This window comes from Mesoplodon bidens (genome assembly GCF_964165515.1).
Source record: "Mesoplodon bidens genome assembly, chromosome: 10".
In the NCBI taxonomy this organism is placed as follows: Eukaryota; Metazoa; Chordata; class Mammalia; order Artiodactyla; family Ziphiidae; genus Mesoplodon; species Mesoplodon bidens.
In genome coordinates this window covers 83,509,140-83,532,518 of record NC_138172.1, presented here as the reverse complement: position 1 = coordinate 83,532,518, position 23,379 = coordinate 83,509,140, and the positions used below count along the sequence as shown (strand labels likewise).

General features: G+C 46.8%; 2 protein-coding genes across 2 annotated transcripts; one reads left to right on the top strand and one right to left on the bottom strand.

The window, feature by feature from the left end:
• Nucleotides 1-6,340: 6,340 nt before the first annotated feature.
• Nucleotides 6,341-15,678, top strand: MOG (myelin oligodendrocyte glycoprotein; the record flags this gene model as incomplete). The annotated part of the gene is made up of 6 exons (XM_081245966.1): nt 6,341-6,422; nt 7,579-7,926; nt 11,915-12,028; nt 13,351-13,371; nt 13,684-13,704; nt 15,190-15,678. 6 exons carry the CDS (start codon nt 6,341-6,343, stop codon nt 15,363-15,365), a joined length of 762 nt encoding a protein of 253 aa, XP_081102092.1. The 3' UTR covers nt 15,366-15,678.
• Nucleotides 15,679-15,921: 243 nt separating this feature from the next.
• ZFP57 (ZFP57 zinc finger protein) lies at nt 15,922-21,167 on the bottom strand. Its single transcript, XM_081245911.1, has 4 exons — nt 20,384-21,167; nt 19,798-19,924; nt 19,247-19,351; nt 15,922-18,186 (listed from the first exon to the last, which is right to left on the bottom strand). Exons 1-4 carry the CDS (start codon nt 20,726-20,728, stop codon nt 16,952-16,954), a joined length of 1,812 nt encoding a protein of 603 aa, XP_081102037.1. The 5' UTR covers nt 20,729-21,167; the 3' UTR covers nt 15,922-16,951.
• Between the last annotated feature and the right edge of the window lie 2,212 nt (nt 21,168-23,379).

Genomic DNA, 23,379 nt, shown 5'->3' with positions numbered 1-23,379 from the left:
AAGAAGATGTGGCACATATATACAATGGAATATTACTCAGCCATAAAAAGAAACGAAACTGAGCTATTTGTAATGAGGTGGATAGACCTAGAGTCTGTCATACAGAGTGAAGTTAGTCAGAAAGAGAAAGACAAATACCGTATGCTAACACATATATACGGAATTTAAAAAAAAATGTCATGAAGAACCTAGGGGCAAAACGAGAATAAAGACACAGACCTACTTGAGAATGGACTTGAGGATATGGGGAGGGGGAAGGGTAAGCTGTGACAAAGCGAAAGAGAGGCATGGACATATATACACTACCAAACGTAAGGTAGATAGATAGTGGGAAGCAGCCGCAGAGCACAGGGAGATCAGCTCGGTGCTTTGTGACCGCCTGGAGGGGTGGGATGGGGAGGGTGGGAGGGAGGGAGATGCATGAGGGAAGGGATGTGGGAACAGATGTATATGTATGACTGATTCACTTTGTTATAAAGCAGAAACTAATTAAAAAAAAAAAAAAAGAAAAAAAAAAAAAAAAAAAAAAAAAAAAGATTCCAGCTTGCCATTCATTCTTTCCACAAACTTATTCTATTATGTATCCCTTACTCTTCTAGCCAAGGAGGTTACAGGGAAAACAAGATAAAGTCCTGTCCTCATGGCCTGACTTTCTATGCCCAGGCCCTGCACAAAAGGTGTTATTACAGTTTTTGAGAGCCAGACACAGACCTAAGTACTTTGCGTACCTTATATTCAAGCCTTACGTCAACCCCATAATCCCCATTTTACAGTTAAAGACACGGAAGTTTCTTTACTTTCCAAGGTAACTGTCCCACAGGACAGTAAACTGGAGTCTGACATGTTTATCAATCAGCTGCATGGAGCTGAAATTTGCATCTGAGCATCCAGGTTTATATATATATATATATATATATATATCCATATATTATATATATAATACATATACATATATATATGGAGACGCAGTGTCCGCCATATTCTGGAATAGGGATATAAGGAGTGCTGAAAGAGCTGTAAGATTTCCATACTACAGAATTCTCTCTATATATAATTTTCTCTGCTGGGGGGCCGGGGGCTGGTGCTGTAGTTGCCAGGCTTTAAGATGATGGCCAAAATGACAGTCGCCCAGCTCCAAAATGGCCACCACTGTGTTTTCTTTCTATCGGAGCAATCGTGTAGTGACTGAAGGGCCATCACTGGTGGGTGCTCTCAGGAACTGGGCCAGATGCCAAAATGGGGTCTTCCCTCTCCTGAGCTATTCGCCCCGCAACATTTTAGGCCTCCATAATCCAGGCTGGACAGAAGCAGAGGAACGAAGCGGACAGGGGAGGAAGGCAGGTAACCAAGGGCGGTGGGTCTGAAGTGAAAGGGTAAGAAAAGCTTTGCCCTTTGGAACTGGATGTCACTGCACGGTCCGCAGGAGCCTTGCTTTTGCCTGAAGAGGTGTAGTCACCTCCTTATTCTCCGCCCCCAAGGGCTCCTGGCAACCAATTCTCGGCGGGAAGTCGAGGACGTCAGCTGTTGCGAGGCAGACTGGGAGAGCCTCCTGGGCCTTCCCCTGCAAGATCCTTGGGGAATGCTGGCGGAGAGTGAAGACGTCGGGGAGATGGAAAGGAGGCAAGAGGAGCAGGAAAAAAAGACGAGAAAGGAAAATGTATATTCTCATTGGGTCTTATAGCTAGGGAAAAACCTTAGAGTTACTTAGCCTAACTTCCCATTCTATGTTGGCTGGATGTCCAGGGATGGGAAGCTCGCTCCCTCAGTCTCCGCCAGGGTTGGACAATTCTGATGGAAAGAAGATTCTCCTTTGTATTGAACTGAAATCTACCTTCGAGGACTTGCACCTAATTGTTTTACCCCACGAGGACCTGCAGAACAGTTTAATGCCTCTTCCATAGGACAACTCATAACATTTTGCTCAAAATCAGCACAAATTCATTCCCATTTATTGGGGGGCGCGGGTAAGTAAGCTTAAGTGTTTGACTCACCTGATTCATAACAAGCTGAATGTTTTTCTTTTTGAAAAATGAAACATTTTCAGAATAATAACAAAAAAGACACCAAAATGGGGGAAAATGTTAATAGATAAAATGTAAACCTTTGGGCACAAGAACTTATTTGCTGGGTACCTGCATCAGCTTGATTCAGATCAGTGTTCTCATTTTTCCTGCAGACCCATGAAACACTGGGCTAAACAGATGTTAATTAGACATTTTACAGTCTATCGGTCATTGAGTCTCCATGGAATTTGCAGACCAGTTTAAACACACATATACTATGAAAATAAGGCCACAAAAGTGGAAAAGAAAATATCAATTTCCTCCTGAGATTTATACCACTAGAGGGAGTTCCAGAAGAAAAATCACTGCAAGTGAGAGCTAATAACAGCACTTACAGAATGTTTACTGTGTACCATTCACAGTTCCCATGGGTCATTCATGTAATTCTGTTCACAGCCCTAATGAGGTAGATGTCAGTATCCCCCATTTACAGAGGAGAAAGCTGAGAGGTATAGTGTGTCCACCTGTACAAAGTATACAACTTTGTGCTGGGTAATTTATCAACATTTATTAAAACTGCAATTGCACATGCACTTTGAACCAACAACTTCATCTGTGTAGAAGGCAGTGAACTTCATGGGCATTTGAGCAGGGCAGTCACACAGGGCCCATGTTTAGGAAGGGACACTATGTTTGGGCCATGATGCTCTGTGTCACTATCTTGAAATTCTTAATAATTTTCTTTCAACTTGTGTTTTGTAAGTGAAGTCTGATGGGGTAATAGAACATGTGCTGAGGGCTTGGAGCCGAGGTTCAAGCTTGATCTCACGTCTCAGCCTCCCCAGGACTGGGTTTTAGTTGCCTTCAACTCCCCCCAGGAACCATTGCCACTCTCTGTGCTGCCCTCTCCCAGCAGGAGCCTGGGCACAGGGGAGAGGTGGGGTCAGACATATACACCTGTCTTGCCAAGTTGAGAGGCAGGACCCCAGGCACATGGGAAGGCCTGCATTCACCCCCCTAAGTATCCCAGTGCCTGAAGGAATGTGATATTAAATAGCAAAAACAGAAACAAAGCCACCATGACAGGTCAAGAGTGGAACCACAAAGAAAGCAAGAACCTTCTTGGGAACTCCCTGGCTTTCCAGCGGTATGGACTCCGGGCTTCCACTGCAGGGGGCTGGGGTTCGGGAAGCTAAGATCCCACAAGCCGCAGCACAGGGCGGCCAAAAAAAATATTCTTTTTTCTTCATCTTACTGAAACTTTTACAATCAGAGCCTAATATAAAGCTTGACTCACATAGTTTCTGTTAAATATTTATTAATTTAAATTAATTGAATACATTTTTATTTAACCTAGTAAAATAGATATTTTAAAAATTGAAACAATCTAAATGTCCTGGGAAACTAGTTAAATAAGTATGATACATTCGTGCCATAAAATATTGTGTAGCTGTGTAAAATAACAAGGATGTCCTTTAGGTACTAATATAGATTGTCTCCAAGATAAATTGTTGTTACCATTTATGTTAAAAAGGGAGGGAGAGTAGATTAGTTCTCACATGCAGGAACTTTCTTGTGGGGCTCCCTCTAGTGGCACATATGTGGAAGGATTCAGAGAAAACAAGTTGGCTCCGGCCGGCTGGGCGATTTTCAAAGTATGTCATTTTATACATTTTGGATTTGGAAACAGAAGCAAATGAACAATCAAATAAACAAATAAATAAGAACCCACTTTCAAAAGTTCAAGAGGGCTATATTATGTATTATTGTGGAATTATGCATTATTAAGTAAACACCACAAGAAGAAGAACACAAGAAGCAGAACAGGGCATGATATATATGTTACACATTCTCTGGAAAAGCTTAGGCAGTACTGCTATTGGGTAACATCTAGGTAAGCTCCCATTTATTGAGTGTTGACTATTTGACATACGGATAGTGTGTTAATATACACATTAACATATTTATAGTATGTCACTTTGCATACGTGACTGTGTACACGGCCTGTTATCAGACCTGGTGAAAGGTGTAGATCAAACAGAAATTACTGAGGAGAGTAAGAAACAGCCCAAGAATATTTGCAAGATCATATAACATACGCCACACAAAATTAAAGTAACTTTTAAGTGCTGAAGGAAATGACCAGCCTGACCAACAACACAGGGTTGTTAGACACGTCCACACCATGCACCATGCCCAGCAAACCCCAGATGTTCCTATACCCAGATTTCTGTAAATGGCAACTCCACTGGCTTTGTTTTTGCTGGTGGCCCTGCCCCTTTCCCTTATCCAGAGACCATGTCATCCAAGGGACTGCTCGCCCGAGCTCCAGAAATCCACCCCCTTTCCAAAGATGTGAGGCAGTCGAGGGCATGGAGGCAAGTGAGGTGAGCTCTTCAGAGGTAGGGGGTGTAGTCGTTATAAGTGGTTTTGGTTGGCTAGCTCCTGACCCTCTCTCATCTTCTAACCCTCCACTCCACCCTGATCTCCTATCCAGCTTTTGACTACTGGACTAGTGCCAGATAATTTCAAGCACCCTACGACCCCCAAACCCTGTCCAGGAAAGCATCTTGTGCATAACTTTCTTACCTGAACCTGAATTTGTATCTTGGAGGAAGAGCATCACAGGATATGTTAGGTTCTAGAAGGAGAGAATCCCCACAGGAGAGGAAGTCAGGCAAGCACAGAGACTCCTCTTCCCACCTCATTCATCCCTCCAGACCTTGACTTTCACCCTCTGGGCTTCAGAATAGCCAGCCTGCTTGTGCCCAAACTACAGCTGCCTTGCAGAAAAAAAGAATACACCACTCCCAGACTCAGCTGACTGGAGTCCATCCTTCTAGCCCCTCATGCTCATCTCAGACAAGAGCAGAAAATGTCTGTCCCTGTTCTGTTCCTAGCCCTTGAACGGTGCTGCCCAATATAATTTTTTGTGATGATGGATCTGGTCTATATTTGTGCTGTCCGATGCAGTAACCACTAGCTATATGTGCTACTGAGCGTTTGAAACATGGCTGGCTAGTGCAATCAAGGAACTGACTTTTTAATTTTATTTAATTTAAATGGGCACTTGTGACTAGTGATTACAGTATTGGACAGCATGGCTTTAAATTGTCCATCCTTTTTTTTTTGATGAGACATCCTTGTTTTAAGATTGGAAAATATATTTTTCAAACTTGGTGCTGATACTGGTCTCACTCTTTAGTGATCAGCCACGTCTGGGGATAAGGAGAAAGATCATATTCCCATCCCAGATCTCACTTTCCCCTGTGACACTGAGGAAACTGGAGAGTGATGCCCAGGCTGGGGGCTGTGTCCTGACTGCTGATCTGTCCTCAGTGCCTGTATTGATTGACAGCCGCTGACTTTGCGGATCTTGCTTTCTTTATGCTTGCCTCTTGGAGCACAGGTGGCCATCAACTCCTGACACTTGACTCGTGACTTTATTTTTTTTTTAATGCATTACTTTAATATATATATATATATATATATATATATATTTATTTATTTGGTTGCACCAGGTCCCAGTTGCGGCAGGCAGGCTCCTTAGTTGTGGCATGAGAACTCTTAGTTGCAGCATGCATATGGGATCTAGTTCCCTGACCAGGGATCGAACGCAGGCCCCCTGCATTGGGAGCATGGAGTCTCATCCACTGTGCCACCAGGGAAGTCCCGACTCGTGACTCTTTGAAATGTATTCTTTGGGAGGGAGAAGTTAACTAAGTCCAAGCAACACATCTGAACATAAGGAAGGGTGTTTGGATTTGCGGTGGGAGAGAGGAAGGTCAGACATCAAGAGGAAAGGATGGCCTGGTAATGACAACTATGAGACCGTAGAAATAGGAAACCAAGTCTAAATGTTCCTTCCTTTTTAAAAATCCAACACAGATCCCTATCTTTTGGCTAATACCTGGAGGAGAGGGATTGAAGGGACCTTGCAGATTGCACTGACAAGCCTCAGCTTGAGGGCCGGTGAGTGATCTATCCCAACAGGTCAGATCCTAGAAGCCCCCTCAAAGGCTGGCCACCAGGAGAGAGTGGGGGAGGAAGCCCCAGTACCAGGCAGCCTCTGCTCCATAGCTCTGAGGGGGTGGGGAAGGCAAACCCTGGTCATCCCCTGGCTCTGTAGCTCTTTTGTGTAAGTGCCTGGCAAGGGTAACGTGGGGCTGTGCCTGGGAGCACAGCTGCAACTCTGCTGGGGAGGAAGCAGGGCCAGGGCAACTCTGCCCTCCCCGATCCTCCCCTGGGGCTTCTTCAGCCGTGGGGACAAGCACCCCGAGGGCCTCTGCTCGGCCTGACTCTGCTGCAGGGGCTCTCTTTCCCCACTGACAGTGGAGATGGCCAGTTTTTTGAGCTCCTCTCTGCCCAGCTGCCTCCCCTCCCTCCTCCTCCTCCTCCAGCTGTCTTCCATCTCTGCAGGTAAGATTTCTCTTTATTCCTGACCTGGGGAGACCCTGAGAACAGAAAGGCTAGTTCCCTGGGCTCACCTCCTTCAACTCACCCTCAAGTTGCCATGCAAGTTACCTTTTCGAAACATAGATGTGCTGACATGGTTCCCCACAGATACCGCCAGTGCCTCCCTACGGCCTTCAGAAGGGGACCCAAATCCATCATGCGACCTTAACTCAGGGCTTTCTTTGAACTTGGTCTTACCTACCTTTCCAACTTTGCTTTCTCACCTATCAAACGGGGACTATCCTAATAACAGCCTCTTGGAGTTGCTGTCAGGGTTCAATTAGATAAGGTGTATATAATATGCTTAGTTGTGCCTGTCCCATGGTAAATCATGATAAATGTTTGTTGAGTTGTAGTGTCTCATCATGTTTGAGAGTTCTGTTTCACACTATCAGGCACTAATAAGTTTTTACAGAGGATCCCTGCTCTCCGAAGACAGATTCCCAATCTCAGGGAGCCGCCTAACAGAGAAGGCTCAGAACATATACTCCCTCGGGAAATGGTTGCAGGTCTAATGGAGAAACCAGCTTCATCTTCTAGCAGCTCCAAGTCTGACAAGGAGATATATCCCACAGAGGAAAAAAGACTGGGAACATGTACAGGGCAGGGTCCAGGAGCTGTAGAGAGGGCTGAAGATACAGAGGAAAAGAAGAAGGAAGAAAGAAGGAAAGAAGATCCTCCACCTCTAGGGTGGAGGATCTCAGAGGAGAAGAATTTGGGACCAGGGTGTGAACAAGTACAGAGGGCTGAGAAGTGATGGAGAGGTGGTGGTGGAGGAACGACCAAAGCAAAACCTCTAAGGGGAGAAGGAGGATCAAGTTGGCCAAGTCTGAACAGGGAGGCCCACGGGACAGTTAAACTGCAAGATGCTGGACCACATTCCAAGGTGGGACCTAAAGACTGGGATGACCACATGCTAGAATGTTCTGTCCAGGGAACTCACGGTATCTCTATAACCAGAGACCTTTAAGAAAAATTGAGCTTCTCCCTGGCTCTAGAATTCTATTTAAAAATCAAGTGTCTTCTTCTTTCCCTGTTTTGAAGCAGCCCTTCCCATGAAGGGCTTGTTTGTCAAGGTTCGCTCTGATGCTCAGTTTCTTTTCTTTTGTGTCTTGGATAGGACAGTTCAGAGTAATGGGACCAGGGCAGCCCATCCGGGTGCTGGTGGGGGATGAAGCGGAATTGCCCTGTCGCATATCTCCAGGAAAGAACGCTACAGGCATGGAGGTGGGATGGTACCGACCCCCCTTCTCCAGGGTGGTTCATCTCTACCGAAATGGCAAGGACCAAGATGAAGAGCAGGCGCCTGAATACCGGGGCCGCACGGAGCTGCTGAAAGAGACTATTGGGGAGGGAAAGGTGACCCTCAGGATCCGGAATGTAAGGTTCTCGGATGAAGGAGGTTTCACCTGCTTCTTCCGAGATCATTCTTACCAAGAGGAGGCAGCAATAGAATTGAAAGTGGAAGGTGAGTAGTGTCTATAATAGTAGGTATTGTCTGTTGGGTGGCCAGGACCTCCCTTTGAGGCTTCAGTCATTCTCTCAATTGAGATGAGATCCTTCAACCCAAACAGTTCATTCCTGGGAATTAACTCCATAGAGATACGCACATCAGTATCTCTGGGAATTCATATGCTCACATTGTCTGTTACATCATTATTCTGTAATGATGTAAGGAAGCCAGAATCAGAGACCGTGCCCATGAGTAGGGAAGTGACTGAGTAAACACTGTTACCCATACAGTGAATATCATGCAGCCATTTAAGATTGTTTTAGGGCCATTCCAGACAGCTTGGAGGCATTTTACAAGGTATTGTTGAGTGATAAAAGCAAGCTACAGAATCTAGGGAACAAAAACAAAACCTTACGTTTTATATATCAGAGAAACATATAAAGATATCCATAAGAAAGTTAATACGGTTCACTTTGGGGGAGACAAGGGAGGATGGGGTGTGATCCAACTAAAAAAGACCATAATTTTATCCATATCATCATATTTATCCATTTATATAAAAGTGTGTATATAACATGCACATTTGTGGGTACGTATAGAGAAATTTAAAATTTTTTTAATAGAAAAAATGAAAAATGTAGGCAGCAAAATCCAAAATAATCAATTTGTGATTATTTTGTGCTATTAGAGGGGAATATGACTTACCTGAAAGTTAATCAAAGTATCCAAGTGGACCTTTTCCTTTCTTGTTTTGCTTTGGATTGTCTTTTCATTTATTTGTTATAAACAAGGGCCTTATTCCTAAGGAGTCAAACTGATCAAATCCTATTACAGTGAATTCCTCAGTTGATGTGTTTGTGGTGTTTTATTAGATGAGGAACATTATTAAACAATATATTCCTGGTAAACATAGTTGCAAGGAATTAAACAAGTGGAACTAATGTCTGAATATAATCATAGAAAGAGATGTTACCTATAGATTTTACCTCCACTGCTTCCTCTCTCCAGAATTTCGTTTGTGGTATGTTTTATGTGAGGGATGACTTTGAAATTTATTTTTTTGTTTTATCCCTGAGGGGTTAAGACACCGACAAGGAGGGGGAGATTTGAAAGTTAATTGCTATTTAATTGAGGAACAAAAAAATTCTGAGGCCTGGGCCTCAGGTCATTTCCCTTCCCTCCTCCCCACCTGCAGGGCAAACATCAGACAATTGATCACTTTTGTATCTCAAGGGCCACTGTTGCAGTACTGGGACCAGAAGATGGCACTGTATGCAGGATAACAAAGCACTATTTCTCGAGATGGATCTCAGGGATGTGAAAACAGCTTTGTGTGTCACAGAATGTTCTTCATACAGCTGTTTTCACTGGGGCGGCAGAATGTTCTTCATACAGCTGTTTTCACTGGGGCGGCAGAATGTTCTTCATACAGCTGTTTTCACTGGGGCGGCAGAATGTTCTTCATACAGCTGTTTTCACTGGGGCGGGGGGGGGGGTTACCTGCAAGGAAGTCTGATAGTGAGGATCTCTCCAGTTTTCCGATTTTCCTCATTCCTGTTCAGTAGCTTCCTGGCTCAATAACTGCCTCCCCCAGTACATCCCCACCCCACCCCAACAAGCAAACAAACAAACAAATGAACTGCCTGGGGAGAAAGTTTTCCTTTGGGTGGATTTCCACATTCCCACCCTCTTCTCCCTTCTCATAATCTGTATGCCTAAGAGTCTTTTAAAAAAGAGAGTTTTATGATGGACCACCCACCTAGCATGAGGATCCAGGAAGCTGAGACAAATTTAGGACTGAAATGCAGTAACTATGTGATTGCCAAGTTTCAGGTGTAATTACCTCCCCTCTTTCTCTAACGAGTTTCTAATCTCTCCTTCCAACTTTGTATTTTTCTTGTCAGTTTTGTGATTTTATTACTAGTTGTCTCTAAACCTTTCTTTAAACTCTTCATTGTGAAACTTTAAAACATATACAGAAGTAGAGACATTATTATAATGAGCCTCCAAGTTCCCATCACCTGACTGCAAGTTATGACCCAAGGACAGGCCACCTGTTTCACTAGACCCCACTCACCACCATCCTCCCCAAATGAATTCCTCCGGCAAATCCTAGGCAGCATTATCGTGTCATTGCTAAATCCTCAAAACTGTATGTCTCAAATAGAAAAACTCAAAAACACAAAAAACCAAAACAAAATCATAACCAAAATACTATTATTACATCTTTAAAATTTAACAAAAATCCTTAACAATACCCAATCTGTGTTCACATTTTTATGATTGTTTTATAAATATATTTTTACAGTTGGTTTGCTTGAATCCAATCCAAACAAGATCCACAGGTTGGTATTCGCCCTGTAGAGTTTCCCACGGTCTAGATTTTGCTGATTTCATTCCCATGTTGTTTAATACAGTGTTCCATACCCATTATTTTCTGTAAACTTATAGATTAGGATATGAACAATCAGATTCAGGTTTATTTTGTCAAGCATATTTCATAGGTGATGCTATATACTTCGTTCATATCACTTTACATCAGAAGTCTCATAATGTCTCTTTTTCTCTTTTTGTGATCCTAACCCTTTGTTAAAATATAAAAGGTGTACAAAAAAAGGAACTAAAATATGTAATTGTTAAACCATGTTGCTCCAGGTAACTTCCAATGAGAACTTTGAAAGTAGAGCTGGCTGTGTTTTCTCCTGGGGAACACAGTAACAGACAAGAGCCTGAAACCGCAGCTTGAAGGATGGTATTTATACCTAAGAAACCAGTTTGATGTTGTTTGCTGTGACTTAATGCCTACCCTGATGGCAGTATCTTTATCTAGCCTCCTAACGCAGAGAACAAGATGAAAAGGGCCGGCCCTGCACATTGAGATTATACAGGGAAAGCTTTGGGGCACTGAGCCAACTCGAGAATGGGCAATAGATGGCACCAGAGAGCCAAAGGTCATCCCTGTCTCTTTATCTTTCCCACTCCATGTCCGCTCAGTTACCGATTCGGCGGATCCTACTTTCTCAAAGGCTCCAGAAGAAAAGTTCTTAACTTTTCTTTGTGTCATGCACCCTTTTGTCGGACTGGTAAAGTCGATGAACCCCTTCTCAGAAGGATATTTGAAATGCATAAAACATACTTGTACTGAAATACAGTTATCAAAATATTAAAGTAAGATATGGGGTGGCCCTAATAATAGTGTCATTTCAAAATGAACATAAGTGATATTTTGAGATTTCTGTACCGTGATATGAAAATATTTGTGATTTTTAGGGATGACAAAGTCTCAGGTTCTGTTCATATGGTTGTGGAGTGTTGCCTACAAACATAATTGAAAGAAACACTAAATTTCAGCTTAAAGTTTACTGAAAATATGTATTTTTTTTTCCTATTTAAGTTCCCTTGACTTCCTACACCGCCACCACTGTCCTAGGCTCATGTGGGTTTTTTTGTTTGTTTGTTTTGTGGTACGCGGGCCTCTCCCTGTTGTGGCCTCTCTCGTTGGACAGGCTCAGCGGCCATGGCTCACGGGCCCAGCCGCTCTGCGGCATGTGGGATCTTCCCGGACCGGGGCACGAACCTGTGTCCCCTGCATCGGCAGGTGGACTCTCAACCACTGCGCCACCAGGGAAGCCCCGTCATGTGTTTTACTTTCACCATTACCATGGCCTCTTGACTGCCTTCGCCCCCCTCCTCCAGTCCTGCAGTCAGTAAATCAGATCTTGGCTCCTCAGCATGAAATGCTTCAGGGTACCCCCTGACCTTGAGGATCAGATCTAAGTCCCTTTCGTGGTTCTCAGAACTCTCCAAGACTGGCCCAGTATACAGCCTCGACTCCTGTCATTCTAAACCACTGGCCCTTCCCAGAAACAACCACTTACTTTTCCTTTAAACCTAAGCTTAGGTGTTAGTTCTGAGTCATCTTCTTTGGCCCTGACTCATGGAGCCGTGGGCACCGTGCTGGGTGTTGATGACACAGTGCTGGGCCCCCGGTTCTGCCTTTCAGATCCCTTCTACTGGATCAACCCTGGAGTGCTGGCGCTCATCGCGGTTCTGCCTGTGCTCCTCCTGCAGATCACTGTGGGCCTTGTCTTCCTCTGCCTGCAGCGCAGACTCAGAGGTACAGGCTGGGGAGGGTGGCGGGCTGGGGACCCTTCCCTGAAGTGCCTGGTCTCTTGGAGCTTGGTCAGCTAATGTTTATTTTTGAGGGACTTCTGGGTTCAGAACTCCATAATGACAAGTTTTACATCCTACCGAATGTAAATATCATTTAGATAATAGGACCTTTCATTTCCCTATGAGGTACGGCTGATATATAATAGCCCCATTTTAGAGAGGAAGCAACTGAGGCCTGGAGTGGTTCAGAGATTTACTCAAGCTGGCACAGCTTATAAGTGGCAGAGCTCAGGCCTAAACCCCTATCTTCTGGCCCCTGAAACATACACAGCAGCTCATGCAACTGGGGGAGTGTGAGCTTCAGAATCAGGCAAGTCTGTGCTACTAGGTTTAAATAAAGATACTGTAAGTAAAAGTCCCTACCACATAGTAGGTGTTGTTTCCTCCTTTTCCATCCAACACTGAGGACACGGGTTCAACTGTCTTAAGCTCCTCTCTAGTGCCCAAGAGCTTTCATTTTGCGACTTCTCCCAGCCACCAAGCATTCTCAAAGCCAAAGCCCGCAGGGCCTCCAATTCTCCTCCCCCTCCCATTCCTAAGAGGATAAAGCAGCAAGGAGGGCTTGGAGTATATGAGGGGGGATATTGGTGGGATCTTCTCTTCCCTTGACCTCGTCCCAGATACTCAGTTACCTCTTCTCCCACATGAGAAAGATCTTCAGCCCACATGGCTGAGCAGAAAGAACCTGATCAGTGGAGTTGGCCAGCCTGGGTTTAGATCCAGTTCAGACAATGACATGAACTCTCCAAGCCTCAGTTGCCTAGTCTGAGTCAAGTAGAGATAACACCCTCCGTCCTACAAGTTATGGGAGGATTAAAGGACACAGTGTTATGTAAAGCACCTAGTACAGAGCCGGTCACAAAGCAGCTGCTCAACTAAATGTTTAGTTCCTTCCTTCCTCATTCAGATGGGAAGTAGCTTTAGATTTACAAAGTGACAACCCAGCGGGGTGGAGTGACATTGTGAACTGAGAACCAGCAAGAAAAGGAGCAGAGAGCAGTGGGGGCGGTAATAAAACCTTAGATCGGCATTGGTGAACATCGCTGTCTACTGAGCTTCTCCGCTTTCTTTAACCCAATATTTAACCCAGGCAATAGCCAGGGAATGAGCCTGAACTCCTGCTTTCAAATCTGGTGCTCTTCTCACTCTAAGGATGTTCATGGGCTACTGAGAAACATGCTGCACAAAGGCCCAAGGCAACGGGTGTGGAGGGGCCCCATCTAGTGCCTGAGCTGGAACTAAAAATGTCGCCTTTTTCTATTTTAGGAAAAATTCCAGCAGAGATAGGTGAGTTCCAGGCAACTTCCCTCCCCATGCCTCCCTCCAGGTCATTTTCTCAGACCATCTCTGCCTCTGTCCCAATACCCTGTGCTCCCTTCGAGCGGGAACTTCACTATTTAAAACTCCTATAACCAGTCATAGAGTCTCATTCCTCTTCCCTGCCTTCAGCCAGAGTAGAAGTAAAATCCTACAGCTTCCTTTCCTCCATCGTGCTTACATCGTCACTTACAATTTAAAGTGACTAAATAACAAAGGCTCAGAGGAGAAAAGATCGTTTTGAGTGCCATACTAATAATCCCTTTCCATTTATGCTTTCAGAGAATCTCCACCGGACTTTTGGTAAGTCCTGGGGTACCCAGCCCCCCAGATCAGCTTGGTGCTTCACTCGGCTCCTGTTACCTGGGGACGTAAGGACCCCTGGCTTCTGGTTGGTTTCCTCCCTCTCTTGTTCTTTCTTTGAATGTCATCATCTGCACCTAGGATGGGTTAGATAATAGCAAACACTTACATTACGCTTTCATGTACCTGGCACTGTAACAGCTTCCCAAATGTTAACATTCTAGGAATTACAAGTACTTTATGTACATTACTTCCTTTTTCAGGAATTACAAAGGGGAGGTAAACAGATCCTTTGCACATCAACTTGATGTCTAGTTGGGGAGGTGATACATATACATAAATTAACTGGAGAACAAAGTACATATACATCGACAACGCACACAGAGGAATGAGTTTTCACAGTACAGAATGAGTAACTACATGTGACTCCTCAGGGAAGGGAAGGCGTCTTGGGGGAAGAGGAAGACATCAAACCCCACTAGAATGTTGGCCTGGACTTCCTGGTGGTCCACTGGTTAACTCTGCACTTCCACTGCAGGGGGTGAGGGTTCAATCCCTGGTGGGAGAACTAAGATCCCGAATGCCGTGCAGCGAAGAAAAAAAAAAATAGAATGTTGGCCCTAGGACATGGTCTCTGTCCTTTTTGTTCACTGCAGATTGTCCAGTGCCTAATGACAATGCCTACAACAGAAGGGCACCCAAATATTTGTTGAATGGATGTTGCAGAAATTATAAGATGGTCCCTGCTCTGAGCAGCCTTCCTGAACAGCCTCTCTTCCTGAGGCTGGAGGTGCCCCGGCTCCACGCTAGCATTTAATCAGTGTGCAGAAAAAACAACACACACAGTCTGCAACTCAAAGGGGAGGAACAGGATCTTTGTTTTACAGGATTCAAATAACAAAGGTCTTAACTTTTTGTACTCTTTGGCAATCTGGTGAAGCCTCATGGACCCGTCCCTTCCCGGAATGTTTTGAACTGTACGCATAAAATATAACACATAGGATTACAAAGAAAACCATTGTTTTGAAACAGTTTTCAAAATATAAACAAATTTGTGATAAAGTAACAAATGTTTCTTTAACAAAAATATACATTAAGTAATAAGATGTAGCAGCAGGTCTAATAATTTGGTGATTTCAAAATACTGATAAACAGTATTCTGAGATTTCTGCAACAACTCTGAGGGGAATGTGGTTTCCATTGGTGATAAAGTCACAGGTACTGCTGGTAACTGGTTTGTTAGCTACATTTTTAGTGTAAGAAAATGCTAAATTCAGTTTGAAGTTAGTGCAAATAAAAATGTAATGCTTTTCTCATCCAAATTCATGAACTCCCTGGACTCTATCCACAAACTATTTTGGAACCCAGGTTAAGAACCTCCCCCCTCCACCACCCAAAAGAAACCCAATAATAAATGGAGAGGGGTGGGTGGGACACAAAGGGGAACACATGTTAATCCTGTTTGTTCTGTGGCAAACGATTCAGATCCCCACTTCCTGAGGGTGCCCTGCTGGAAGATAACCCTGTTTGTAATTGTGCCAGTTCTTGGACCCCTGGTGGCCTTGATCATCTGCTACAACTGGCTACACAGAAGACTAGCAGGTGCAGTGCTGGGGCAGCAAACAGGACCACTGGGCAGCAGGGGATCAAGCCAGCCCTGAGTGGGAAACATAAAGAGGGTGGATGGAACCAGGGCTCAAGATTCAGAGCTGGAATTTCCTTCCTGCTCTGTCCACATGGCCAACTCCAGGCTCCTCAGAGAATTCATGAAGAGAACCACTTACTGAGATCTGTGGGGTCCCTTAGTGGAAAGGGAGGGGGGGTGACTATGAATTCCACAGGGAGGATGTGGGAGGAGTTAGTCATCTTCCACTCATCACCTATTTCTCTTTGTTTTCAGGGCAATTTCTTGAAGAGCTAAGTAAGTTTTCTTCTCTTTCTTATAAGCTGAGAGCAAAAAAAAAAACAAGGAAACAGCAAGGGGAAGAGGGGGCTATTGAGGGATCAAAATCCCAAAGGAAAGGAAGGGCTGGTGAGCCTGGCTGGAGGGAGGATTCCTCCTCCACCTTCGTGCTCCAAAGCAAGAACCCCACTCCAGCTGGCCTCCTTTCTCGATTGTTCCCTACAGCAGCTGTCCTGGGCCTCACCTCCAAGACTAGATGACTCCACAGGGCCTTTCTTCCCCCTGGTGTGACAGTTTCATGATAGAAACTGTTGACAGCTTTTTCAACTTATTTTCTCCTCCTTCTAGGAAACCCCTTCTGAATGATGTCGCATCTTGGCAGGGTGGAGAAGAGCCTGGTTGGCCCAAAGATTGGTCCTCGGGGATGTCGCATCCATCAAGTTGCACACTCACTGGCCTCTTTGCAGTGGGGACATTCCAATCTGTACTTGCAGGAATGCTCTGAATTCCAAATAGGATCAACTTCTCTTCTGTCATCTACTTTGTCTCTCCCTTTCCCCAGCTCCTTCCTTCCTCTCCCCCTTTATGCTGCCCACATATTTCTACTCCTTGGTCTATCTTCCATGTGGAAGTCCTCTCTGGTTACAGCCAGGCAGCTGCTCTTCTCTCCATCAGAGGGCACCTGTGCTGCAGAGTAACACAGACAAGAGGGTCTCTGCCATGAACTGGAGACCAGGAACCTCCGCACTGCAAATTATAGCACACCAACTTTGCAAATGGTGGTTGTTTCTTCCAAGATCTCAGCCCTGCTGGGAAGGAGCAGGAAAAGTCCAAAACATCCAAGACAGCACCAAGTGACCTGCAGAGTGAGGACATGGGGAGCCCTAACCAAAAGCAGGAGATGGTGAGAAACCCACAGAACACTGGCCAGAGCTTCATCTTGCCCCGGGCAGCCTACCGAGGTGCCAGGGGAGCAAGGGATGAGAACTGGGCCACACACCTGCTTTAAAACGCCTCCTTTCTACATCTGGTCCAGATGGGTCCCTCAGATTCTCTCCCCCACTCATCCTTTTTCTCCCATCTTCATACCTATTGGAGTGTTCACTGTTTTCTTCAACAACTACTACTTGATGGTCTATCAGACACAAAGAAACAAGCTGGGTGCTAATTAATAATACTACAAGTTTCCATGTGCCACCTCTTTTCCTTTCTGTATTTCCTTCATTATTCCTTCACCTCTCTCTTCCTCTACCCCAGTCTCCTTACCCTGGAGGTTAGCCCTCAGGAAAACCAAACAGAGAAAGACCTCGGGTGGAAAGGCCATTTATTTACACTCCAACACCTTCACTGCCTTATCTGCTTTCTTTCCTCTGCTGCCTTCTCCCCTCCCTTCCTTCCCTCTCCTGAAGGTATGGATCCAGGAGAAAGATCCATCTCCTCCCCTGCCACAGTGGAGGCATCGGGAAAGAAGCCAAGCCACTGACCCAGGATCGCCCAGCATTTATGGGGACTGCCCAGGCAGAGCCCCTTGCCCCTGTAGCCCCCCCAGTGACCCAAAAGGTCCTCTTTCTCCCCAAAGCAGACGTCACAGATAGGGCAACAGTAGAGCTTCTGCTTCCAGTGAGTCTGCTGGTGCCTGACCAGCCCCGAGAATAAAGTGAAGGACTTGCCGCAGTGGAAGCAGCGGTTGGACTGCTCTGTGAAGTGGGCCTTCTGGTGGCTGGAGAGACAGATTTTCTTGCTAAAAGTCAAGGGACAATGAGGGCAAGAGAAGACCTTGAGTCTTGAAGGCTTTCCTGGGTGAGAGCTGGACTTGGTATCCAGGCAGGCGGTTCTCGTGTTGGCTGCCTGGGTCCTGGTCACAGGCTCTGGGGTTGTAACGACTGGGCGCTGAGCCTTCCCAGTGACTACCTGGTTCTTGGTTGCAGGTGCCGGGCTCCTGTCTATAGATGGCTGGGTCTGAGCCTCGGGACCGGTGGTTTTAAATGAGGGTCCTTGGGTCCCAGCCACTGGTGCATTGTTTGCAGTTGCCAGCCCCTGGAATCCACCTGTGTTGTCTGGAATCTTCACGATATGCTTCTGGTTTCCAGCCCCCAGCTCCTGGCCTTGGTGTATCTTCTGGTGGCGTTTGAGCTCAGACTGGTCCCGAAAGCGCTTCCCACAGAAGGGACACGAATGGGGCCGGTAACCCAGATGGACACGGCGGTGACGGCTCAGTCCAGAAGCATCACAGTAGGTCTTGTCACAGAGCGAGCAGCAGAAGGGCCTCTCCCCAAGGTGCTTGCGCCGGTGGTAGCTGAGGTCCTTGGGGTTCAGGAAGGACTTCCCACACTGGCCGCAGCTGTGAACAAACTGGTGGTTGTAGAGGCTGGAGCGCTTGCTAAAGCACTTGCCACAGGTATGGCAGGTAAAGGGTGGCCCAGTCCAGGATGCTGGGAACACTGGTGTCCTGTCCAGGGACCCAGCTGGAGCAGAGGATGGGCCTGCCCTTCTGCGAGCAAGGGAGACCTTCTTGTCATCGCTATTTCCCTCATCTCCCAAACTCTGACTCTGTTCTTGAAGTTCCTCTCTCTTGCCTCCTGTAGGGAATGAGGAAGAATAGTGAGATTCACCACGACAACCCCGACACAAGCTCTCTGTTCAGTCCAAGCTACTTCCCCTCTTTCTGCCCTCCCTCTCCCACCTGACATTCACGCTCACTCTTAGACCTCAGAGGCCAGAGATAAGAATAAACTTTTGGGTTTTCCAATTAAAAGCAAATAAAAATTTAACTGGAATCTTCCAACAATATCAGAGATCAAAATTTTAACCACATTTCTTGAAATCCATTTCCTTTTTCTTTTTTTTTAAATTGAAGTATAGTTGATTTACCATGTGTGTTAATTCCTCTCATTTTCAATTTTGCTCGTATTCCCAGACACCTCAGATACCCACAGGTGACCTCATAATATATCATGCAAATTGGGACACTTGTGTGACGGGAGGTGCTATTAACAATCAAGCTAGGATGAGAAGCATAAACCAGGACTGTCCTGGCAAACCAGAAATGTGGTCAGCTCAGACTTAAATTTCTCTCAAGTCCTTATTCTACTCTTAAGAACAAGTCTCCCCTGCTCCAACTCAGCATCAAGCTCATCTCCCTTCTCTTTCTTTTCTTTTGGAAAGGACTTTAAAAAAAAAAATTATTTACTTATTTATTTTGGCTGCGCCAGATCTTAGTTGCAGCATGTGGGATCTTTTAGTTGTGGCATGCGTGTGGGATCTAGTTCCCCAACCAGGGATCAAACCCGGGCCCCCTGCATTGGGAGCATGGAGTCTTACCCACTGGACCACCAGGGAAGTCCCGGAAAGGACTTTTTAATCAAGGTAGTATCACTGACATAAGCAACTGACATGGAATCTCTCCATCTCTAGAAACTGAAGATATTCATTTGTCCTGAATGGCTTAGATACTCATCTTCTTGAAGCCAGGGGACTTGAGCAGATGATGTCAAGGTTTCTTCCAGCTCCATGTCTGACCAGGCAGGAAGGATGCAGGCTCGGGGTGGGTATGCAGACCCCGATCCTCTTAGTCATTTCCATCCTCCCAAGGCATGTCCTGGGTCCTTTTCACCCTCCTCTCTCCTTTGCAATTCTTACCTGAATGAAGGCCTTCTCCGTTTGGGGGACGGAGATCTGCTCTCCACTGTTTCTCTTCTTGTTCAAACTTGGCGATCAGGTCTGGATTAGACAGAAAGATTCTGACTGGGGAGTGGGAAGGAGAGGAAGAGTTGAGGTCCCAGGCTCGGCCCCTTCACACCTGATGGGGACGACAGGCTACCTTCTTCCGTTATCTTTGGTTTAAGAGCCATAATCTGGGACACTTGGGGCAGGGAGGAGACACGCAAAAGGCCAGCTCTTAACAAAGTGCCTGGTACATAATAGGAGTGACTCAGTAAATACTAGTTGGATGAATAGGCAGATTTGCATACTTTGAGAACATTATCATCATGCCACAAGCCTTATCTTTGCCTTCATGCAAGCTTTCATTTCTTCTTTCACCCTGAGCCTAGTAACCCAGATCTTGCATACCTGGAACGTATAGAACCAAGAATCAGTGAAGCTAATTGTGAGCTGATCTACCTGCCCAGGGAAACAAGATGTCCCAGAGGCCTGGGACAGAGGGCTTGTGAGGAACCCCAGCCTCTTACCCACAGACATCAGGTTTCTGAAGGTCTCTGACATAACGTCCTGGTAGAGGACCCTCTGACTGGCATCTAGACATTCCCACTCTTCCTGGTTGAAATTCACTGCCACATCCTCAGAGGTGACTGGCTTCTGGAAGAACAGGAGAGATTCAGAGAGTCTGTATATAGACAGACAGACATCCAGTCTCAAGATTCAGACAACTATGAGAAAAAGAAAAACATGGAAGGAAGGGAGAAATAGGAAAAGACAAGTACAAAGCCAGCAACTTTAATGTACAGACAGGAAAGGAAGGATGGAGAGGAGGGAAGAACAATGTGGGGGGAGAAAGGAGGGGTATATACTGAATATAAGTAGGAAGAATGCAAAGGGAAAAGGCTGCCACTCTGATGAATTTCAGCAAGTACTCCTTGAAGGATGCCAGGGTGGTGTGGAGTCTGAAAGAAAGTCCTTGAAACCCCTTCTCCTGGGTGCTGTTCAGCTTGGAACACTCTTGAGATTCCATTTGTTCTGTAGACAGGATAATGGATGAAAGAGCTCCTGGAGTCCAGGACCCAGTCCCTCCCTCTGTCTCTGGCTTGGTCTCCTCACCTTCACCCACGCCTTCCACCAGCATTCTCCCTTCACGGCTTCCTGCAGGGCCTCCTCATCCACCTGAGGGAGCAGCTTCTGTACAGGTTCAATTGGCTTCAGCAGGTCAAACACCTTCTCTTCCCTGATGTCTCTTTCTAGCTTTATCCGCTCCTGGTCTGGCCCCCAAGGCTGACTGGGCTCCTTCCTGGGGCTATCTACCTCCCAGTGACTGAGCAGATGGAGAGACTTTGAAAAGCCCCCAGGGTTTGATGTGGCCTCCAGTGGCAAAGTTATCTGCTCCAGGGGGCTGTCCTCCTTTTTTGTCCTGCTGTCCAAATTCTCCTCTTTCACAACTGAGAACATCTTTGATTCCCTCCAAGCCTAGGCCACAGAGTTCAGGAACCTGGTCACCCTTGGCTCAGCAGCCACTGTTCAGTAATGCCAGGTTGGGACTCTGAAGGCGTCGTCTGCCTTCTGCTTCACCCTGCTTCTAGCCGCTGGCTGGTGCCCACCTCTAGGAACCTGAGATGAGAGAGAAATCATATCAGCAAGAGGGTGAGTGAGTGAGGAACAGCAGTTTCCTAATTTGGTCAGGGAACACCAAGAGTTACTGAACCCCTGCTTTGTACCTAAAACCCCTCAGCACTGCCCCATGAGGTAACGATTAATGACCCCATTTTAAGGAACCTAAAGTACAGAGATGCTAAGTAATGTGCTCAAGGATACTCCCGGTCCACAGCAGAGTTTGTGTTCAAAGCCTTGACTCTACCACTGAGGACATGATTTCCGCCGTCCCAAAGCCCTCTCTAGAGGAACAGTACAGTATTCTGGAAAGAAAGCATGTGCCTGAGGTAACCAGCCCTGGATCTGTCACAAACCACCTTGTACAAGTTTCTTCATTCTGATCTGGTTTCATTGGAATATGAGATTAAAGGAGACTCTCTAAGATCCCATCCAGGACCCAAAAATATACGATTCTGTGGATTTTTAATACATACAGATACTTGTAAAGAATGATAATGGAGGGACTTCCCTGGTGGTCCAGTGGTTAAGAGTCTTAGCTCTCACTGCAGGGGGCATGGGTTTGATCCCTAGTCCAGGAACTAAGATCCCACATGCCTCGAGACAGGGCCAAAAAAAAAAAAAGAATGATAATGGTAACAACCCAGCAGCAAATGCTGCTGCAGGGCTCCCAAGGAGCCCGGCGCTGGGCTGCCTGCCCAGCCCAGGAAGTTCCTGCTCTGCCCACACGTGGCTGAACTCCCACCTCCTCCTACTGACAGCCACTCACCCCGCTTCTCCTCCCTCCAGATGGAATGAAAAGAATGAAGACATAAAAACCTGTTGACTTTCTTCCTTTCACTTTTTTGAAAGGTGATAGAATTGAAAATGCCAGCAAGGAAAAGGAGTTAGTGGACAACAATGGAGTTAGTGGGATCGCTAAAAAGAAAGCTGACAGGAAAGGTGCATTCCTGGGAGGTGAAGTTCAGTCCCTCCTTCCCTCCCTCCCTTCCTTTCTTTCAAGACCATCCACAATCATTGTGTGAGAGGGGCAGGTGTGGATTATTCTCCTACCCTCCAGCCAAACACAGTGAAAGTAACACTTCAAAACAGTCTCAGTAATAGTATCCTCAAGCTCCTGGCTTTCTCATTCTCCCTCAGGAAAGACCCACCCCTGTCAGTTGTTCTCAAAAAGCATTTGCTGCGGGTGGTAGCCTGAGGCCCTCGGTTCAGATTCTAAGCTGGTTCTCTGGTTTGGGAAGGGAGCATGACTATGGAGACTGAAATTTCTGGCAGCTGCTGCCTGCCTCTGGCACTTTTACCTCGACAGTACTTTCTACATCCACACGCCCCAGGGCTCAAGCCGGCTGGGCCGCGATGGAAAGAGGCTGGATATAACTCAACAGACTTTCCGCGCAGACCAGTTTATCTGTTCCCGGCCTGTCCCTGCCCTTCCAGAATGTAAATCCCTCGAGGGAATGTGTCGCCATTTTCCAGTTCTCTGAGTCCACCCAATCTCTCTCTAACCCCAAACCCGTCCGTGGTTTCCCACAGCAATTCTGAGAACGACTGAAATCCCCACCACACCTGTCAGGCTTCGTGGGGTCCGCCCTCGCCTCCCCCCACCCCGGTGTTCCAGCCACTATTGTTTTCTGCCCTGCGGCCAAGCAAAAAGACCCTCAGGCATTAGCCCTTCTCACCCGGTCTCCGGGTCTCTGCTCTGTCCCTCAAGGACCCTTTGCAGCTCCTGCCCAGCTCTGCCGGACCAGATCGCGAGCCCACAGGGCATACCTCCCGGCACTGCGCGCCCAGCCCCACACTCCGGTCTCGGGGCCTCCCGAGGGCAGGGACGGAGAGTTTCGCTCACCACTGCGTGGCACGCTCGTTAATACCCACTGGTTGGGGTTTCTGTGCCCTGAACTGGTCCCGTTGACTAGGACGGCACTGCCCAATGCCTGTCTGCCCAGAAACTTCGTTGCTGGGATCCCGACTTTTTCAGCACGTGCCAGGAGCCCGTCCTCTTCGCCGAGTCCCCCACGCGGCCGGAGTGGTCTGTGCCCTGGGCCATACCCTAACCCAGGTTTCCCCATGGGCCCCAGGGGTTGGAATCTCCCGTCGCCTGCCGAGGTCAGGGGCGGAAGGTTGCGCCTTCACTAACTTCCACCACCGCGAGCTCAACTCCCCTCTGCCCTACTCACCCGCCGCTGCCGAGGACCGGGACTTTGGGACGTAGGGTTTCCGAGGGGCCAGCGGCGAGCCCGCTCCACTCCAGCGCACGTTTACCGGCTGCGCACGACCCCGTCCCGGCCCCACCAGGGCCCGGCACCGGCCTCGCTCTCCTCGCCTGTTTCCGCAATGCCACCATGCACCCTGCCGAAGTAAGCCTATGGGCCCGCCAAGGTCAGGAGTTCACAGTCTAGGAAGCTTAAAAGGAAGAGGACGCGCCCCGCCCCACTAGCCCATTCCTCCTACCAATTGCAGCCGCTGGTCCCACCTAGCGCTCGGATCTCATT